Source organism: Halichoerus grypus, chromosome 11 (genome assembly GCF_964656455.1).
Source record: "Halichoerus grypus chromosome 11, mHalGry1.hap1.1, whole genome shotgun sequence".
Lineage (NCBI taxonomy): Eukaryota > Metazoa > Chordata > Mammalia > Carnivora > Phocidae > Halichoerus > Halichoerus grypus.
The window spans coordinates 16,629,046-16,648,522 of record NC_135722.1 but is presented as its reverse complement, the minus strand read 5'-3'; the positions used below and the strand labels follow the sequence as shown (position 1 = coordinate 16,648,522).

The following is a 19,477-nucleotide window of genomic DNA, read 5'->3' as shown; positions in this document are numbered from 1 at the left end:
ATCCCTGAATCTGGGTCTCTGCCTGCCCACCGCCGCCTCCCCCAGGGCCCTAGTGAGGTGTTCAGTGATTGTGCTCTCAACTCTGGCAAGGGCTACATCTTCCCGGCCCGTTAATAATGATGCTGGTCACTTTCTCCCACATCCACTATCTAACGGGCATCACTGCGTCATTAATCACCTTATACTTCAGTCTTACTCCCCTCCTGTGAGCTAGAAAGTGGAGTGTGCAGCACTTCTCAGCATGGGCTGTGGGGTCAGAGTGCCTAGACTCAAACCCCAGCTCCCCCACTTGCAGCTGTGTGACCTTAGGCGGGTTGCATGACCTCTCTGTGCCTTGCCTCCTGCTCTGTCAAAGATTTCTGAGAAAACACTTAGAACTGGGCCTGTCGCTCAGGAAGCCCTCAGGACATGCTCAGGCCCAGAGAAGGGACACGTTTGGCTCAAGGTTGCTGCTGGCAAATAGGGGAGCTAGATTTGAACCCATGTCCAAAGCCCCCTTCTTTCCATGCCTATGCTGCACGAAGGGGGCCAGTGGCTGGCAAAAGGTGCTTGCCCTCAGGGAACGTCAGGGATCCCTCCTGCAGGAGTGTGCCCAGCGATGGGTAAGCCCCCTTTCTGGGCTGATGATTACTTCCCCTTGGGGTGGGACAGCCCCGTGCCTGGCTGGGAGCCCAGGCTGACAAGCCAACTTCTACTTTCTCTGCAGCTTTTCGCCATGATCTTTGCCATGTGTCTCTTCCGGGGCATCCAGTAGAGGGCGTGGCCTGGAGCCTGAAGCCTCACCCACCACCACTGCCCAGCACCCAAAGCCCTCCCCTCCCCCGTGCCCCTGCCCTCTTGGCCCCAGGGGAGGAGGTGAGGTCATGATGAGTGGCCAGGAGAAGGGGCAGAGGAAAATAGCTATTTTTTTAACACAACAAAATGAAGACAAGACTACGGATTGATGGACCCGCCTGGTCTCCGGGTGGATGCCATGGGCTCTCTGCAGGGGTCCCGGCACCTGAACCCCAGGGAGGAGTCTGCACTAGAGACCAAAGGAACCCCAGGACCAGGTTCCCTCCTCGGTCCCACCAGCCTCTGGCAGCCCCGGGCCTGGGCCTTCTCCTCAGCTCCAGGTGCCAAGAAAGTGTGGATTTAGCCAACAAGGAAGCAAAAGCAACTCTCAGAGGTTGACAAAGCCCCGGGGGGCCCCAAGGAGACTCAGTCACCATGTCCTTAAGAACTTGGAACCTACGTTCAACCCCTGGTCCTCTGAGGATGGAATTATCCCTGCCCCAGGCTGGGGCCAAGAGTGGGCTGCAGACACTGGATCCAAGAATGGCCTAGCTGGCGGGGTCCTTGCTTCCCTCATCTGTTGGATCAAATAATCTGGAAAGCCCAGAGAGGGGCACTTTTTCATTCAGTCACACAGCATATGCATGACAATTCTGAACAAGAACCCAGTCGTCCCTAGGCTGCCTGTCGCTCCTTCCAGGCCTCTGTAGGTCCCAGCAGATCTGCTGCTCACACCCCTCCCTGGCCTCAGCATCCTGGCTTCCCCAGGAGAGAGAAAGCCAGCTGGTCAAGAACTTCCCAGCTCCACAGCTAAGAAAATTCTGGACTGTCCTCCCTGCTCCCTTCCCACCTCCCCATACTTCTTTCTAAGCCCCCAGGGACACACACACACACACACACACACACACACGACAGTCTCTTTTCCACACTGCCCACTTCTTCCCACAAGCCCAACCCCTTCCCTATTCTCCATCAACTCTGTGGCTCCCAGGGCTGGAAGGAACCCCCAAGATCATCTGGTTCTCCTCTCCCCACCCAGAACTGAGGCTTGGATGTCTTCTGCAAGATCTCTGCCAAGACTTCGCCACCCTCTTCTTGCATACCTCCAATGATGGGGAGCTTACTACCTCCCAAGACAGACTTCTGTCTTTGGACTGCTTTGATTTTTTAGCATCAGCTCAGTGCACATTAGAGTTCTCTGTTTTTCTCTGGTTCCATCCATGGCATCCCACTCACTCTCTCTCCTTCCCAAAGTATTAAGGCCACACATTGCCTCCCCCAAGCCCCATTTTCTCCAGGCTAAAGAGCTCCAAGACATCTCATTTCTGCTACCACATGGCTTCCTGTCCCTTCATGGTCCATAGCACACTTCTGAGTGTTTCTTCCAGGCTCGGGCAGGGAGAGGTTTTCCCCTAGACTCACACCCACACAGCACCCACAAACCAGTCCCTCATACACAGGCCTCACATTCTAGACCAGTGTTGGCAACTGTATTGCAAGCTGCCTCCACCCCAATGAATCAGGAGTGACTGCCGGGGGCTGTTCAGAGGATCTGAGCTTTGGCCTGGGGTCAGGGGGTGGGGAGGACAGCATAATCTTGATTGGTGATGTCAGCCAGACAATTAAGGCTTGATTAGTGATGTCTGCCACAGGCATGGCGTTGGGAGGGTAAGCATGGTGCCCTCTCTCCTCCCCACAGCCCCCCTTCAGGGTCTGGGGGGAGCCCATTCTGAATCCCAGGCCCTTTGTCAGCTTCCAGCCTCCCAGCTTGCCAGCCACTGGGAGAGACGGAGCTGTGGCTGGAGCCCCGTGCCTCCCTGCTCTGCCACCGACCCCCTTTAGAGATGCAGCCCTGAGCTCTGTGCCTGCTGTAAAAGTTGGGTTTGACCCTCCTCCCCACTCTCCCCTTCCCCATCCCAACCTTCTGCTGGCCCCCCTCCCCCCCCGCCAGTCCCAGGCCCCCCTCCTGGTCTCCAAGCTGGGGCTTTCCATATTGTCCCTGTAACAGCCCGCCCTGGCAGCTCTGGACATGATGCCACGAACTCCCCAGCGACTGGGCGTCCCCAGGACCCAGAGCGCCCTGCAGCTGGTAGCCCAGCCCAGCCTGAGCAAGGCCTTGGGCTTGCTCCTCTCTAGACCCACCCACCCACATGCTTGGCTCCAGCTTCCTGGCAGAGGCAAATGGCTGGTCTGAGGTTGACAAAAATAAAAACAGCGGGACTCGGTCTCACGGGGCAGCCGTGTGGCTCCAGTCCAGGGGAATCCCAGGCCTCCGGGTCCCATCTGGTCCCCTAGCAGCCAGGAGAATCTGGGGCCTTCAAGGTAAGAAGGGCCCGGCCTCTGGCACCCACCCCCCTCCCTCCCCCAGTCTTGTCCATTCCCACCCCTTGCCACCCCCCACCCCCGTGAGAATCAGTGGGAGGCAGGGCAGGTCCCAGAGGAACATCTGGCTGAGGCAGGTTCAAGGGCGGGTGGTGAGCCTCATCCCCAAGGGCTTTCCCGAAAGGTGCCAAGGAGCCCCGAATCCGCCGCTGCCCACACCGGGGCTGGAAAGGGAGAGCGGGCAGTCTCTAGCACTGACCAGGCTGGTAGCTGTCTGCAAGGTTGTCTGCAGCCATTCCGAGGCGTGAAGACTAGAGCCCAGCCCCAGTTAGGCTTGCCCCCCTCCCAGGCACTGAGATCTAACTGGGCCGGTCCACATACAGCCCAGGACAGGTGCTGGTGGCTGTGGTTTGGCTGCTGGGACCATGGGGCTGTGGGGGCGGGGAGCCAGAGCAGGCCCCCCACTGTTGGTCACACACCCACACCCTGGACTGAAAGCCAGCTTCCTGCTCCAGAGCCCCTGCCTCTTGGAAGAGGGAAGCCATCCAAAGGGTTTGGAGGCTCTCTTGTCCCTCTCGTCCTTCCATGCCTAAGGGGCCCAGACCGGACACCCCAAACCAGCCGAGGCCCCAGCATCCCCATCTCCCAGAAGCCCCCTCTTCCCTTCCCCCCGTGGGTCCTAGGTCGAAAGTCTATTTTGAAAACTGTAAATGTTCCTTGCGGTAGATAGCAGAGCTAATTTATCATGTTTATTTCCTGTGAGCCCCCCCTTTTTATATTCTATATCAAGAGGAGTTTTTGTAATATAAAACAGAACACCCACACTGATGGTTTTGCACTGGTTTTTGTGACTGTTTCTTACAAAAAGAAGAAGGAACGAAGAATAAATAGTGACTGTGAAGAAAGGTGGTCTTGCTTGGGGTGGGGGGAGATGGGGGCTGAGGCGGGAGCTTGGCCGGAGGGTGCTGGGCTCCAGGGACAAGGGTAGAGGGTGGGGGGGGGGGAAGTCGTCCCAAACCTTCAGGATGGAGAGCTGGGCCCACCCTGGGTCTTCTTCAGATGTGTGGGTCCCCCTCCCCATCGTCCCTGCCTCCGTCCCAGCAATGGCTCCTTGCCTTAATGTGCCCCCCCCATGTCCCCAGACCACATGGCTGTTTGCCAGGCTCCCTCCCCCTGGGCCTAGCGCCGACGTCCAAGCCAGCAGCATGGAATGTCAAGCTAGCGTCATCCCGGCAGGCCCTCCTGACCACCCAAGGGGCAAGGCCGCGCGGGCGGTGAGGCCGTTTGGCCAGCCCGAGCTTTCTACTTCCCGGCCGGCCACCATGCCCACTGGGCACGAGGACAAACCACCCATCACCCGTCGGAGGAGGAGCCGGGCCTTAAAAGGCCTGCGTCAGGAGGACAGGACTGTGGCCCTGGAGGACAGGGAGGCGCCCCGCGTGGCCAGGGCTCCGTGAGCAAGCAGCCGGATTCTGGGCAGAGGCCCACACTGCAGCGGTAGGAGACGGAGGTGAGGAAAGAGCCCAGCCTCTCCTTAGCCACCAGGTTCCTGTCTGCTCCCTGACCCACGGGGCCTCTCCCCTCAGCTGTGGGACAGAAGCAGTCGCGCTGCTCTGCTGGGGACCAGCTGCGTGGCTGCAGGGACAGTGGGCCCGGCGCCGACAGGGCAAGGTTCCCGGGCAGGGGTGCAGCCACAACGGCTAGAGCCGGGCCGCCCCGCCGACCACCCACCTCGCCCCACCGAACACACTCGATTCCAAGACGAGAAGCAAGTGCGGGGCCCGGGCTGCCTTTCTCCACACCTGTCCCCAGAACATGAGGGCCACCACGCCTGGGGCACACGCTTGTGTCCCAGAGGGAAGGGGAGCATGGGGAGTGACAGACAACAGGGGCCCACGGGCCGGGAAGGGCGCGGCGGGACGGCGGGGGGTGCTTCAGCTCTGCGGGAGCCGCTCGTCGCCTCCTCCAGGGCACTTGGGGTGGGGGACGTGAGCGAGGCCTGCTGAGATATTTCTATTTATTTCCTGTGCTGAGTTGGAAGGGCACCCAGTCCTAGCCTGCCGGGTCTCGGGGCAGCACCCTGGGGAGAGGGTGAGGGTAGGTGAGGGGGCTGAGCCAAGCGGACAGCAGACCCTGAAGGACATACCAAGGGACCAGGAAATGCCGCTGCTTCTCTTTCTTCCTCATGTCCAAACCCCATCACTCACAGGAGCCTCCACAGGGTTCGCTCTGTGCCCACTGCCAGGGCCGGCCTGGGGGGGAGGGAGGCTGCTGGTGGCCTTTGGACCCAGGCCAGCTGCGGGGAGGCGGCTCCTGGGAGCCTCCAGGGGCCAGGCTGGAGGCAGAAGAGCCTAGAGCAAGGTCCTAGGACAGAGCCTGTGGTGGCCGGGCTTGGGCTGGGGACGGGCTCTGGCTACAGGTGGCCCGCCTCACAGAGAGGCTGAAGAGGGAGGTACCAGCTCAAAGCCAGCCATCCCGGCCCGTCAGCCCCGCAGCTGGGCTGTGCGAAGGGCAGGGACGTGCGCCGACGGGGCCGACGGCAGCTCCCACAGGTGGCGAGGGCCCACGCCGAGTACGGACGCAGGGTCAAGCGGTCAGATTTCCCAGGCATACATAGAGGCCACGTTCAGCTGTGCGGGCACTAGACTGGGTGGGGGTGCGGGGAGGACGGGGAAGCAGGGCACACCTCTCTCAAACCAAAGAAGGGCCTCCTGGCAGAAGGGGCAGGAGCCTCGCCTTAGCCCAATACCCCATGACTCAAGCTCTTCAGTCAGTGCCTATCCAGGGGATCCAGAGGCCAAGAGAGCCAAGAAAAGGAGGCGGTGCTGTGTGGGGCGAAGGGCAGAGGTGCCGAGGCTCTGTCCCTCCCCAAACCTGAAAGTCCAGGAGATCACAGCATTTGGGGGTGCCCAGGAGGAAAGGAAGGCGAGCGGGGTCCTTCCTGCCTTCCAGGAGCCAGAGGGAAACTGAGGTCCCGGGGCTTCCCTGCTCCACAGGGGCCCCTGGCCCAGCGAGTGGCTAGACTTTCTTGGGTTTTCGGCCGACTTGGTAATAGTAGTAAACGCTGATGGCGACAAAAAGGAGGCGGCTGGCCAGAAGCAGCAGGATCCCCAGGGACACGAGGCCCGTCTCGGCTAGCGTGGCAGTGACCACTGCGGGAGAAAGACCGGGAGGGGACAGAGGTCAGAGGAGGGGTGTGCCTCAGCCCCCAACACAGGCTGACCTGCTGCGCCGGGGGCTCCTGCCGGCTGCCGGACCTCACGGGCGTGTCTGGTCCGATGTCCCCCACGGGGCGGGTGCGGGGGTGAGGGCGAGCGTGGGGGCCACACTGGGTGTGCGCTGTCGCACCTGCGCTGGGTACACAAGTGAGCGATGGGTCAGGGGAGGCTGCGGGTGCACGTGCGTGTGGGAGGCCGTGGACGCGCATGGCGTATATTCAAGAAGGTACACGTATGTGTCCGGCGTGTGAGCACACGCGTGCAGACATACAGGTAAACACGGCCGCGTGAGCCCCTCCCCCCAGACAGATTTCCATCCCTTCCTGGAAGCCAAGTGGCAGGAGCTGGAGAGCCAGGGGCCAAGCTGCCCTGCCCGCACCCCCCACCCCATCAGCCTCCCTGTCTTGCTGCCCACCGCAGGACTCACCCAAGAACTGGACCCCAAAGTAACAGGCTTCGGTGAGCAGAGTCCATCGGATGATAACCTTCTCGGCCGTGTAGAGGGCGTTCCACATGATCAGGGAGATGCCTGGGGCGGGGGAAGAAGGGTAGACTGGGAGCCGGCAGCTTGATCCACCCACCCCCTTGGGGCCGGGGTGGGATCCCAGATTTCTACATCCCCCACCCCTACACACACTCCCCAAATTAAAACTCATCCATCATCCGACCTAACCCCATAACCCTAGGTCTCCCACTGCCTGGGTGAAGGGCTTGAAGGCGCCCCAGTGGCCACCAGCCCCTGCCCCTCCCCCGGTACCGGTGCAGACCCTTGAGGGATGGGTATTGGTGCCATGGGCACGAGGTTGGGGAGACTGCGTGTACAGAGGCAGGGAGGCCTGCTGAAACAGCGGGGCTGGGCATCATGAGATGTGGCTGGGGTCCGGGGCCCACTGTGGGATCTGGGGGAGGCAGGTCTGGGAAGGTAGGCTGGATCCACCCCACAGACCACCCCGAAAGCCAGGTGGAGGGGCTGGGCCTTTATTCTGCAGGCAAAAGGGAGCCATAGAATGTTTGGGTGAAGAGGACGGACGCTACCTGTGCTAGGCTTTAAAAGCTGTACTTCAGCTTCCTACCAGGCACTGTGTGTGACTCAAATCAGAGAGGAAACAGGACGGTTCAAACGAGAGGCCCAAGGGTGGGAGGGGTTTTCCAGACACTGTGTTGATTTTGCCTCCTCCTCTAGGTGGCGAGGTCCTGGAGGGCAGGGCCTGAGCCTCATTCATCTCTGCACCCCAATGACCAGGGGGTGCACTACACAGTAAGCCCTCGGTAAGCCTTTGCCCCAGACGATGGCAAAGACGCAGCCCCGTCCCCTGGGTGTATTCCAGCAGTGGCCACAAGATGGCAGCACACACCCAGCAGAGACAGACTCCTCAGCTGAAGAGGGTAGGCGGGGTGCTGGGAAGGGGAGCCCCTGCACAAAGAAAGGCTTCGCCAAGCTCCTCTCAGTCTCTGTTGGGCCGCAGCTGCCCATCACGTCTGTCCTAGCAATACTCACTGAGGAGCGCACCGCCGTAGAGGCGGATGGGGGTCTTGCTGGTCACCTGGGCTCCATCAAAGACGGCATCATAGAGCTGGTCAGGGAAGGCGAGGGCCTGCGGGCATGAGTGGGCAGTTCAGAGTAAAGTGGGAGGGGGTTGCTGCCGAAACACCCCCTGGACATCTTCCTTCTTCCCCCCCGCCCCGAAGCCAGGCTGAGGTGTCTGGGGCAGTCCAGTGTCAGAGCCGTGGCTGTGCCCCACTCCCCTGAGTCAGGACAGAAGGCTCTAGATTCCCAGGGGCAAGGAGTCAGGAACATGGACCATGGGATCCAGGATGCTCCAGAGCAGGCAGGGTTCAGGCTGGGACTGTGGAGGGAGCTAGAGAGCCCTGACAGGTAGGGCCTCAGCACGGGGCCATGCAGGGAGAGGCAGCCCCAAGGCAGGAGGGGAGCCCCCAGGAGAGGCCCGGAGGCGGGACATAGGGAGCCAGACCCAGGGCCAGGTCCTGGGGGGCGGGAGGGGGGCTCACCATGATGGCAATGCCGGAGAAGAGCACAGCAGAAGCAAACTGCCAAACCCTGCGGGCGTGGAGAGAAAAGTCACAGCCAGGCCCCCTCGCTGCCACCTCCAGGCCCCAGGGGACCCTCCCCTCTCCAGCCAAGAGGTCCAGGGATGGCTGGTTTTAGGGGGAGGGAATGCAATGGGATGGAGTCACAGGCATGGGGACACGGGGGCAAAGCTGACGAGGCGGGGCCTCACGCAGCACCTGCCCATAACCCGGCACCCACCAAAACCCACGCTCGACGCTCACCTCAGCCCCAAAGGCTCCCGAACAGCAAACTTGATTTCATTGCCCAAGACCTGGCTGATCTGTGGACAAAGAGGGGTCAGGGGCACGCCCAGCCCACTCACTCCCCTCCCTGAGCCCCTGGCATGCCCAGGGACCCACCTGGGTTCTTCTGCTTAGCCAAAGGGTCCCCCAGGCTGGGAAGGTCACACTGAGGCCACCCCCCTCTGCCTCTTCTTGACACCAGAGCTTACGGGAAGCTGAAAATATGGTGGGTAAGATTAAAGCTCAGGGGTCTGCTAGACACAGGCTTAAAGCCTGGCTGTGCCACTTACTGGCTTGACCTTGACTTCTCTGAGCCTCAGTTTCCTTACCGATAAAAGGGGTTCATAACTATCTCCCAGGGCTAGCAGGATTAAATCATACTTATAAAGCAATTGGTGCAGTAATGGGCACATAATAAGCACGAAATTCATTCTAATGATCTGTCTTCATTTTTGTTATTATTGCCCTGACGTCTCCATTAAGTTCCTAGAGAAAAAAAAGGGCGCTAAGTCCCAGGGCTCCCGCAGCTCCAAAGGCCGTGGCTACTCTTCTCCCAAGTGGCAGGCCAGACCTGCCTCCCCAAATGGGTGTTCAGAGGCGGACCCCTGGGTGTGGCCAGCTTCAGGCCCCTCGGCCCACCTTGGAGCGGTGTACCTCCCCGTCGTCGTCCTCCCCGCCCACGCCGAGGATCTTGCGGGTCTTCAGGCGGCTCACGAGGTCCGTCTGGCTGTGCTTCTTCATGAGAGGTGGGGGCTGCTTGGCCGCCATCTTGTCCTGGAGCCTGGTGCCTACACAAGGGCTGAGGGGAGACACCAGCCTCAGCCACAGGTCCTGCCCAGCTTCCAGACCTCAGGGGCAGCCAGACCTGACCCCGGGGCCTGGTGAGACCTCCCTGTCAGCCTGGGGCAGCATCTGGAATACCGGCAAGAAATCTGGGGGGCCCAGACTTAGTACTTGGCTCCTTAACCACCTGGCTGTTTGATGAAAGGGCCTCTCTCCTCTTCCTCATCTATAAAATGGATGGGGGAGGATGTCCCTAAAGCTCTTCCAGCTGTGTGAGCCCATCTGGCCTCCACGGACATGGCGCACCCCGGGTAATCAGGTTGGTCGGAGCCTTACAGATGGCCCTGGAGGAGTGTGTGGGCCCGGGAAAGGCATTCGGACCCAGGTGGAGACCACATTCAAAGGTTCCTGGGAGGTGGGGGCAAACAGGAGTCCGGGCCAGTTGTGCCAGAAGAGGGAACATCTGCCCAAGTCCTGGGGTCCAGGCGCTGCACTGAACTTTTGCCCAGATAATCTCTCTGTCCAGCAAGCCCTCCCTCCCTGTCTCGCAGACGACCTCCTTCAAACCTGCCAGGACTGAAAGAAGGGGAGGGGGGTGGCCCCAGGACCCAGGAGAGCCAGAGGAAGGATAGCCAGGAGAGCCTTCTGGCCGGGGACACCCACTACCAGCCTCTTTCCCACCCCTGTCTGCTCACGATCCTCCAGAGCCCCCACTCCCCAGCCATCCCCCAGCTCCACCTCGGGCTCGGTCTTGGGCACCTACTTTGTGCCAGGCACTGGGCTGGGAGACACAGAAATGAGGTGACCGCTGGTCTCGCCTTCAATCAGCACAAAACCTATGCAAAGGAGACAAAAGTGTGGACTCCAGTGAGGCAAAGGCTTCCAAGAGTTGGCCCAGGGGTGGCCCTGGGCTCCTCTAGTCACAGCACGCCCCATCCCCAGCACGCGATGGGAATGATTTACACCCATTCTACAGATGAGGAAACCAAGGTCAACAAAGTTCAACAGAGACAGGGTTGAGTAACTCCAGGACCCCCCACCTGACAGCACCACATGCCGTATTCCAGCATCTCATTCTATAGAGGCCCACAGACACCCGCTGGTCGGCCTCGGGGTCTCCGGTGAGTGATGTCCAGCCCCCGGGCCTTAGTTCCTCATCTACAAAATGGGGGTCGCTATGCGGTCCGCTCCCCCCCCAACCCTGGGGGCACGGAGGTGGCCGGGGTTGACGATGAAGACAGTTCCAATGCCCAAGACCATTTGATGGGGGGGGTGGCCAGCCCCACTGGAAAAGGCAGGGTTTAACCACGCTGCTCCCCCGGGCGGCCGGGCACTGTCCCCACACCTCAGCACTTGCCACCATTTCTCGTGACTCCAGAGCGAAGCGACAATCAGCCTGGTGTCCCTCCCGCCGCCCGGGAGCCCTCCACGAGAGCTGCCAGCCACAGCTGGGAACCACCGGGGCCCGCCTCCCTCGCCGGGCCTCAGCCAAGGAAGCACCGGGGCGCCCAGCCCTCACCCTCCTTCCTCTTCCAGCCTCCCCTCTGGCCTTTCATTTTTTAATTTACATACTGCAGAACCGAGATTCTTTGTTGTTGCAGTTACATGACTTTTAGCACATGTATAGATGCAGAGAAGGACCACCTGCGAATCGGGACACCTGCCCTGGCCCTCCCCTGCCCTCCCCCCTCGCCCCCCTCAGCCACTGATCTCCAGGCCGTCACTCTAGTTTGGTTTTGTTTTTTCAAACACGTTCGATAAATAGACTCATATAGCCGAGAACCACTTGAGACCGGCTTCTTCCATTCCGCGTAATGCTAAAATGCCTCTGAGACTCGTTCGGGCTGCTGGGCGCTTCCCCTGCCTGGTCCTCTTTAGGGCCGGGTAATATTCCATGGGGGAAGATGCACCAGTTGGTTGACCCCGTCACTCACTGAAGGCCATCTGGGTTGTTTCCAGAGTTTGACAGTTACGCACAGGTCTCCGTCCCGTGGCGTAAGGTGGCATTCGGGTCAAGCCCGCCAGGCCCCGGGCTGTCTCAGTGACCCCCGCTCAGAGAGTCAGCTGCCTTCCTCTGCCCGAAGAGCCCTCCCCACCAACACACACACAACGCTCCCCTCCGCACTGCAGGCCCGAACCTGCAAAGCAAGGGCTGTGGGTTGTGGGAGTGCCAGCCTCCTGGGACGGGGTACAGCAAGGGGACTGCAGTGGTCTGGGCTCCACTGGACGCCAGCATGACTCTTAGGGGGGACAGGCTTCATCCCCAGGCACCGCCATCAGGTACTTGGGCGGGAGGGACCCACGGTGGCCTCCCCACCGAGCCCAGCCGCCAGCAAGGAGCTCACCACCCTCAAACGGCCCTAGGGCCTCCTGGGGAGAGTGAAATCGGGGAGTAGGGTCCCCAACACCTGCCTTGGCATAGCTAACTACTCTGAGCACTGAGTTCTGTCCCTTCTTCCCACAGCACAGGGCCCCACCTGGGGAGCACAGGTAGACAGCTGCAGTGCCCCATGCACCTGCCAGACGCCCCATGCCCCCCCAAGGCAAACCACATACATGGACCCCTCAGACCTGCCCTTGAATTTTCTTCCCCTTCCCACTCCACAGGTGTTTTTCAGCCTGGCCTCATTTTAACCTAGGTGAGGACAGAGGGCACCTCCCTCCGCTCCACTCCCTACACCGCGGCTGAGCCGGGGGTGCGTTCAGATCCTGGGTCTGCCCTCTTACCAGCCGCAGGGCTTCGGGCAGCTCCCTGCAGCTCTCCCAGCCTCAGTGTCTGCCCTGTGAAATGGGGTTAATAAGAACACTCCCTCTGTGTGAGTGCGGGAGGCCCAGGAGAGGGAACATGCGCAGGGCCCGGGGCCAAGTGCCCTGCCTGCCCACACTCCTACTTCCCATTCTTCATGCGGCCATTGAGCCACGCACAATGCAAACAGCCGGCCTGATAGGGCCGTTGCTTCCTTTCCAGAGCCAGCTGCCCTTCGAAGGGCCCCCAGGGCTCCCCCGTTCCCCTGTGCCAGGCTGCCCGAGGCTAAGGGCAGGGGCGGGTGCAGGAGAACCTGCCAAGCAAGGAGCTGGGACAAGGTAGCCTGCACTCCCCTAGAGGCCGAGTTCATGACCCTCTACATTCTGCGCCTGGCGGGCCTCTCCAACCTTGATTCCCAATAAAGCCAGCAAGTCCCTGTCCTTTTTCATGGTGGTTCCCAGTTCTGAACCACTGCCCAGCCAGGAAGGTCCTCCTTGCGCCCTGCTCCTCCCCACCTCCACCCTCCTTATTCTTCAGGGCCACACAGCCCCTCCTCAGGGGCCTTCCCAGGACACATCCTCTTCCTCTGTCGCCTGGACTCCCGTGGGTCTCAGTGTGCGTGGCCACGGGGGGCCACCGCCAGCCCATACCCTGGTCCCGTCACGGGCACTCGGGCTCCCGGAGACCCTGTGATCTGAAGGCAGGGCTGCTGCCTAGTCCGAGAATCTCCCTGCTGCACCTCTGCACATGGTGGGTGCTCCATCGGCACAGGCCAGTGAGGGGCAGCCGGGCCACAGGAAGTAGGCCTCCTTAACCCCACCCAGAACACCGGGGGTCCCACTCAGTTAGACGGGGCAGGGCCCAAGGGGAAGGGAGGCTCCAAACACACACTGGACGAGGCAGAAAGCTGAGGCCCGGAGAGGGCCAACGAGCCAGTGGCTGGCGAGTGCAGGAAAGGGGCTTTGCAGTCAGGCGGGGCTGGCTTCTAATCGGACCTCTCCTACGGGCCGGTGGCCTCGGACCAGTAGGTCTAGGGTGCTGAAGACATAGGAGAGTGGGTACAGATGCTCTTGGCGAAGGGTCTGGCCCATGCAGTGCCCAGGAAATGGTGGGGGTCAGGACCGGGGGAGACAGTGTGGTGAGACCTCTCGATGCCCCCCTCCTCAGAAAGCTGTGGCCATCGCTAGAAGACCAGCGCCCCAGGGCAGGGCTTTCTGTAGGTCTTGCTCACGGAGCCTGGGACACTCGCTGGCATGTGAGGAGCTCACCAAATATTTGTCACCAAGTCGTGAGTTGGGGAAGGGATTGCCCCCCCACCACCTGACCGCTGGCCAAGATCTGACTCCCCGCAGCACTGCCCTCCCACCACACCCCTGCCCGCCCCTCCCATCAAGTGCAGGGACATCTGAGGGCAGGAAGAACATCCCCAAAGAGCTCCCAGTGGCAGCAAGACAGAGGGGGTCATGACTAGACAGAGGCCGGGAACAGAGAGACTTATCAGGGGTGCAGGTGTCAGGGGAGAATGGGGGGGTGCATATACTTAGCGATTAGGCAAGCTTGGGCTCAAACTTCAACTCTTTCTCTTGTCTGTGACCTCAAGAAAGTTTCCTAACCACTCTGAGCTTCCATTTCTTCCTTGGTGAAACCACGGTACTATTTTTTAGCTCACGGGGTTGTGATGAGACCCTGAGCAAAGGCAATTAGGGGGCCCGGCACCTACTATGGGCTCCATACAGGACAGCAATTAACGGCATTGCTCATGGGGCGGCTGCCAAGGCCCTGTCCTGGTGGCAGGTCAGGTGGGGCTGGGGCGTCATCCCCATGCTGGTCCCAAAGGACCTCTCCCCACCCCCTGCAGCCTTCCCAGGAAGCCTGGTTTCCATAGAAACAGTCGGACTGCAGAGCTGTCCCCGGCATGGAGACTGGCCCATGAGGGCTGGCTTAGAAACCTGACCAGCAGTGGGGCGGGGGGGAGGCACAGAGGAAGGGGGCCTGGGGCCCAACACACCCACCAGCTGCCGAGCTTCCCGCTGATGCAGGGGGGAGTCACTGTGATGCTGAACATCACAGCCAAGAACCACTTCCTTTTCAAACAAGACCTTTTGCTGGAGGGACAGTGCCCCCCCCCCCCCCCCCCCCCCCGTCCCTCCCCATCTGGCAGGAACTGCCCCCGAGGGCATCCACCCCAGGGCTGGAGGCAGAGGACAAGTACTTCCAGGCCAGGAATTCTTGGCAGCCCCCAAACAATGCCATGAGAATGGCTGTACTGTCACCCCCATTCTACAGACAAGGAAACTAAGGCCTGAGGGACTTAATCAAGCTTCTCAGGGTTAAGTGGCAGAGCTGAAATCGGGAGCAAGTTAACTACGCTATAAATGGATCTCCTGAGAGGAGCTGGTGTGTGTGTGTGTGTGCCGGGCCTGGGGTGCTGTTTGGTGAACCTGACCTCTAGGAAGAGCTAAGCCGAAAGCCATCTTCCTCCTCACATCGCCCCTTGAAAGCCCCTGGCAGGTTGCCAGTATCTGAACTCCTTCCTTCCTGGGGTCTAGCCTCTCTTGGGTTAAGGCCTTGTGACTCCAGCAGGACCAGGGAAGGGCTACAGGGAGACCCATTGTTCTCTTATCACACTGAAGCAAAATAGCTGGAAACGGGGTGTGGGACCGCGCAGCGCCAGGAGAGGGGGCACTGACAGAGGGGGCCTCCGGGTGGGCGGTCAGAGAGAAGGGGGGGCAAGGGGAGAGGGCCAGCAAGGAGGCCAGGGAGGCTAGAAGGTCCAGAGCCCCCCTGCCCCATCATCCACCCCGTGGTCCCTTCCTGGGACGGCCCATCAGCTCCTTGGCCGAGAAGCCTTTCAAAGACCCCCAACCCAGAACCCCCCAGCCTGAGCCCTCAGGCAGAGTGAATCTCACTTCTCGAGGGCTGTGCTGGAGAGGCGTGGGCGTGAACGGACCCATGTTCATTCCTAGCTTGAGCCTTGGGGCCCATTAGCCATGCAGACCCTCCATTCCTGCGCTGTAAATGGGGCTCAAGATGCCTGACTTACCAGGTTGGTGGCAGAATTACAGCGAAACCAGGAAGTCACAGGACACAAAGGGGGCTTGCCTGATGCCTGACTGACATCATGACTGACGTCATCGCCGTGGCTCCCCGGGTGCAGGTTCGGTCATGGGGGTCTCGGGGCGAAGGCACCAAGCCAAGGCGAGGCTGCGGCCGCAGAGCCTCGTGGAGGTGCGTCCCTCGAGAGCACAGTCATTCTAAAGGCCGAGCCTGCCTGAGTCAGCCTTGCCTCTCGAGTAGATGAGTAGACGGGGAGCCGGTCCCGCATCATCCATCACCCGCCCCCCCGCCGGGCTCAGGGTGGAAGCGAGCGGTGGGACGACAGGGAGAGCTGGAGGGGGACAGGAGGGGGCGTGACGCGAAGCCCGCTAGAGGTACAGGCCTAGTCCCGGACTCAAGGAAGGGATTCCGCTTCCCATTTCCAAGAACCTCCAGGAACATGGGAGCTGGTATGGGGCCCACCGGGGACACAGGACAGCTGAGGTCCCCAGAGATTCTGTCTGCCACCGCGGCTAAACCAGGGCCCGACTTTGGGACTCAGGCACCTCATCTAAGGAAAACTGGGCTCTGGCTCAGGGTCAAAGGAGTAGATCAGGACTCAAAAGGCCTGTGCTTAAATCCTGGTTCTACCATTTATTAGCTGCATGGCCTTGGGCCAGTGACACCACCTCTGTGGGCCTCGGTTTCATCTGTGAAATGGGTGTAATAAGGACACCTACAACCCACTGATGAGAAGATGCACAAAAACACCTCGAACGGTACCCGTTTTATAGTGAATGCTCAGTAATAACGTCGCTGCTGTTATTCTCAGGCTAGGAGACTCAGCTTCTTTGCCTCCGTTTCCCCCGTGACCGTACCAGCTTCAGTCCCCTTCAAGGAGCTACACGTGGATACAAAATGGGGTGTTTACAAGGGGTGGCCTTAAGAAGGAAATGGGAAGGGAACAAGGGTCACGCTGGGTCAGGAGGAAGATGCTGCTGCCCTGAGGCGCTCACAACAGCTGACAACGGGTGGCAGGGATACGGAACACCTTGAGGGACTAAGCCTGGGTGGCTCCCCTCCATGTTTCCGGCACTTGGCCAGGCCTGACCCTGGCAGGGACGCAAACCAGTGTTGCCAGTGAGTAGCTGAGATGCAGGGTGAAGTGAAAATAGTATGGACCAGGACGCAGAACATCAGGCACCCCGCCCTGCCGTTGTGGCTCCTGCATGTCCTGTGGAGACTTTCAGGTCGTCTCTGAGCATCACTTCCCTCATCTGTGAAAGGGACACCCTTTATCCCTTTTCAGTCAGCCTTGCCTCTTATCTCTGCCCCACCCCTTCACTCCACTGGAACCGCAGTGGCTCCTTACAGTTTCTCAAATATGGCGGACACATTTCAGCCCCAGGGCCTTTGCACAGGCCATTCGCTGCAGGATCTTTATTTCCCCAAGCTATCCCCACAGTTCACTCTTTCAGAGCCTTGGCTCAAGAGTCACCTCCTCAGGAAGGCCTCCTTGACCACCTTATTTAAAATGACAACCCCACCCCATTAAAATGGCAAAACCACCCCAGCCTCAACATGCCTGACACTCAACTTTTCCCCCCTCACCCCCCCCATACACTATATACTTTACTTTATTATTTGTCCCTCCACCATTTACGTGTCAGCTCCATGAGGGAAAGAATCTTTATTTTGTTCTCAGCTGTCTCCCAGTGCCCTGAACTGTCTGGCACTTACTTGGTTCACTAAATCACCTTTGGTATAGGGCCCACAGTTTGTTCAATCAAAGGAAAGAAGAGTCTAGAACTATGTATATCAGGGGTCACTGCTAATTTCATTGCTCTCCTACCCTCACATAGTGAGGGGCAGGCCCTTTCTCCGGGGGGGGGGCGGCTAGCATAAGATTTTGTGGGGGGAAGGGAGGCAGCAGAGTACAGAGTTGGAGCAGCTACAGCTGCAGCCTGGGGGTAGGGATCCAGCAGGTGTTGACAGCCAGACATGGGTGAAGGCCTTTGGGCCCCAGCCCTGCACTCCAAATTTGGAAGAACTGATTAAACCCACAACATGTGGGCAGAAAAAGAGAAGCCAGGGCAGCTTGCTCCTGGTTAATGGAGCCAGAGGGGACCTCAAGGACCAGATGGCCCATTTTATAGATGGCATAACAGAGACCTGGAGAATACACAGTGCCTTATTTCCTAACAACCCAACAAGAAAAACTTTCCCTCCTGCGGGGCTGAGCGTGGGGCTGGTGTGAGGCTTCGGCTAAGGCTAAGGAACGGAGTGTCCCCTCCTGGCGCTCCACCAGCGCCTCCCACCCCACCCCACTCTGTGTCCCTGGGCTCTTTGGGCTGCAGAGGGTCGTGGGCCCCTCTACACCGGCCACCAGAGGTGTAGGTCCAAGAGGCCGCACCGTTGAGGTGGCCATCCCCGCGGCCCTGATGCCTTCTCCCCGCAGGACGGCCCCACCAGGAAGTTTGTCCGAAGGAAATCAACCAGGAAGCACGGGGCGGTGGTGGGGAGCCCACGCGGCCTTGGCTCCAGAGGAGCCCCGGGGTTCCGGCCTCTGCGCGCTCCAGCCCCCCACCCAGCCCACCTTGCTCCAGAGAAGAAACCCGCTCCCCTGGGGCCGCGAGGGGGAGGCGGGAGCCCGGCACTGGGTGGGGGCGGGGAGGGCGGAACGAGGGGAGGCAACGCAAGCGCCCGACCCTACCGGGCGCGCCGGGGATGCGCGCGGGGTTCTGGCGGTTCCTCGATAGACCCCCCACCCCGCCCCAGGGTGGGTGCGAGTATTTTGCCCCTGGGAGCCCCAGCCCACCGAGAGCCAGGCCAATGGCCCCACACTGTCACCTTCCCGCTGAGCGCGCGACTTAGGGGAGACTGGGGGGCGTCCGTCTCCACCTGTGCTTCCCGGACCCTCCCACCCAACAACTGGGGCTTAGGCGCGGCTACGGTTTCTGCCTCCTCCCCCACCCCCACCCCTTCCTCCCTCGCCGGCCCGGAGACCAGGGTCTCTCCCAGTCTGCCTTCCTCCTCCTCCACTGTGTCCTTCCTCTCCTAGCTCCAGGCACTCACCCACTTTCTGAGACCCGGGCCTGAGAGCTGGGGACCAGGCGGGGAGCTCCGGGCGGCTGGGCGCCCCCACGGCCCGCCCAACCAGTGGGTCCGGCCAGCGGGAACTCCGCCACCGCGGTCCGCGGCCCTGCGGGGGCGAAGACAGAAGGAGGGGCACTCGCAAGTTTGTGCCGCGCACTCCTCGGACCGGGGAACAATGGCGATGGGGGGGAGGGGACAGAGAACCGAGCGCGGGGACAACAGTCAGACCCCAGGGAGACAGAAACTGCTGTTGGCTCTTTCTCTCTAGCTCCGAAGCAGAGGGGGAGGCAGGGGGGAAATAAAACAGTCCAACGGGGAGGAGACAGCGAAGGCAGAAAGCCGGGGGAGAGAGGGAAACCGAGGCAGCGGGAAGGGCGGCGAGTGGAGAGCTCCAAGGGAGGTAACCGAAGGGGCTGCGGGTCTGCGCCTTGCGGGGGGGGGACCTCTGGAGTCCCGGCGTTATGCGCCGGGGCGAAGAGGTCCTGGGGCGTCCAGCTCGCGCGCACGGGGTCCCCAGGTCCGCCGCGGTCACTGCGGCGGCAGAAGCCCCGCGGGGCTGGGCTGCGCTGCGCAGGCACCGGCCGGCGGCGGGAGGGGAGCGTGCGGGGCTCGGAGGCGGCGGCGGGGAACAGAACTTACGTTCCTAGCGCATGCTGGCGCCGGCGCTGCGCGGAGCTGGCGAGCCAGGGGACGCTCGGGCCCTCGGGTGCCTCACATCGCGCCGCCCGCGCGGGGCAGGGCAGGGCAGGGCAGGGCCGGGCCGGGCGGGACTGCGCGCGGCGTCCTGCGCGCCCGGGGTTTACCCGAGTCTGGCGGCCCGCGCTGGTCCCTCCTCTCAGTCCCGCGCCAAGCCAATGGCGCACCGTCCCCTCCCACGCGCCGGCTGCCTCGCCCCCGAGGGGGGCCGCCGGGCGGGAGGGGGAGAGGGGTTGGGGCCACTGGGCTCCGGGGCTCCCCGGCCGAGGCTTTCCCAGGGACTGCCTGCGGGGGGCGCGCTCACGCCCCGGGACAAGGCGCTGGAGAATCGAAGCCGAGGGCCCGCGCGCCGCCCAGGAAGACTTTCTTGGCAAGTTCTGAAGACTGCGCCCCTTTCCTGAGACTCTCAACACCCCCGCAGGTTGGCAAACCACACTGTCTTATATATCCTCGGGGTATCCCCTGGGGCCTAGGCCAGTGTCTAAAATGGAAG

General features: G+C 61.2%; 2 protein-coding genes across 4 annotated transcripts in view; one reads left to right on the top strand and one right to left on the bottom strand.

Annotated features, from left to right (window-relative positions):
• TSPAN18 (tetraspanin 18) overlaps window positions 1-3,920 on the top strand; it is a 180,794-nt gene extending 176,874 nt beyond the window's left edge. For both annotated transcript variants that reach the window (XM_036097703.2, XM_036097700.2), the window contains one exon: window positions 707-3,920. In XM_036097703.2, coding sequence (XP_035953596.1) covers window positions 707-754 — 48 coding nt within the window. In that variant the 3' untranslated portion in view covers window positions 755-3,920. The remainder of the gene's footprint in view (window positions 1-706) is intronic.
• A 4-nt stretch (window positions 3,921-3,924) lies between these two features.
• TP53I11 (tumor protein p53 inducible protein 11) lies at window positions 3,925-19,105 on the bottom strand. 2 transcript variants are annotated; one of them, XM_036097707.2, is made up of 8 exons: window positions 18,928-19,105; window positions 10,174-10,246; window positions 9,267-9,426; window positions 8,607-8,665; window positions 8,325-8,373; window positions 7,813-7,909; window positions 6,742-6,843; window positions 3,925-6,248 (listed from the first exon to the last, which is right to left on the bottom strand). In XM_036097707.2, exons 3-8 carry the CDS (start codon window positions 9,393-9,395, stop codon window positions 6,115-6,117), a joined length of 570 nt encoding a protein of 189 aa, XP_035953600.1. In that variant the 5' UTR covers window positions 9,396-9,426; window positions 10,174-10,246; window positions 18,928-19,105; the 3' UTR covers window positions 3,925-6,114. The 2 variants fall into 2 exon arrangements, with proteins under 2 accessions (XP_035953600.1, XP_035953599.1); XM_036097706.2 differs by lacking the exon at window positions 18,928-19,105 and adding an exon at window positions 18,268-18,392.
• Window positions 19,106-19,477: the final 372 nt, after the last annotated feature.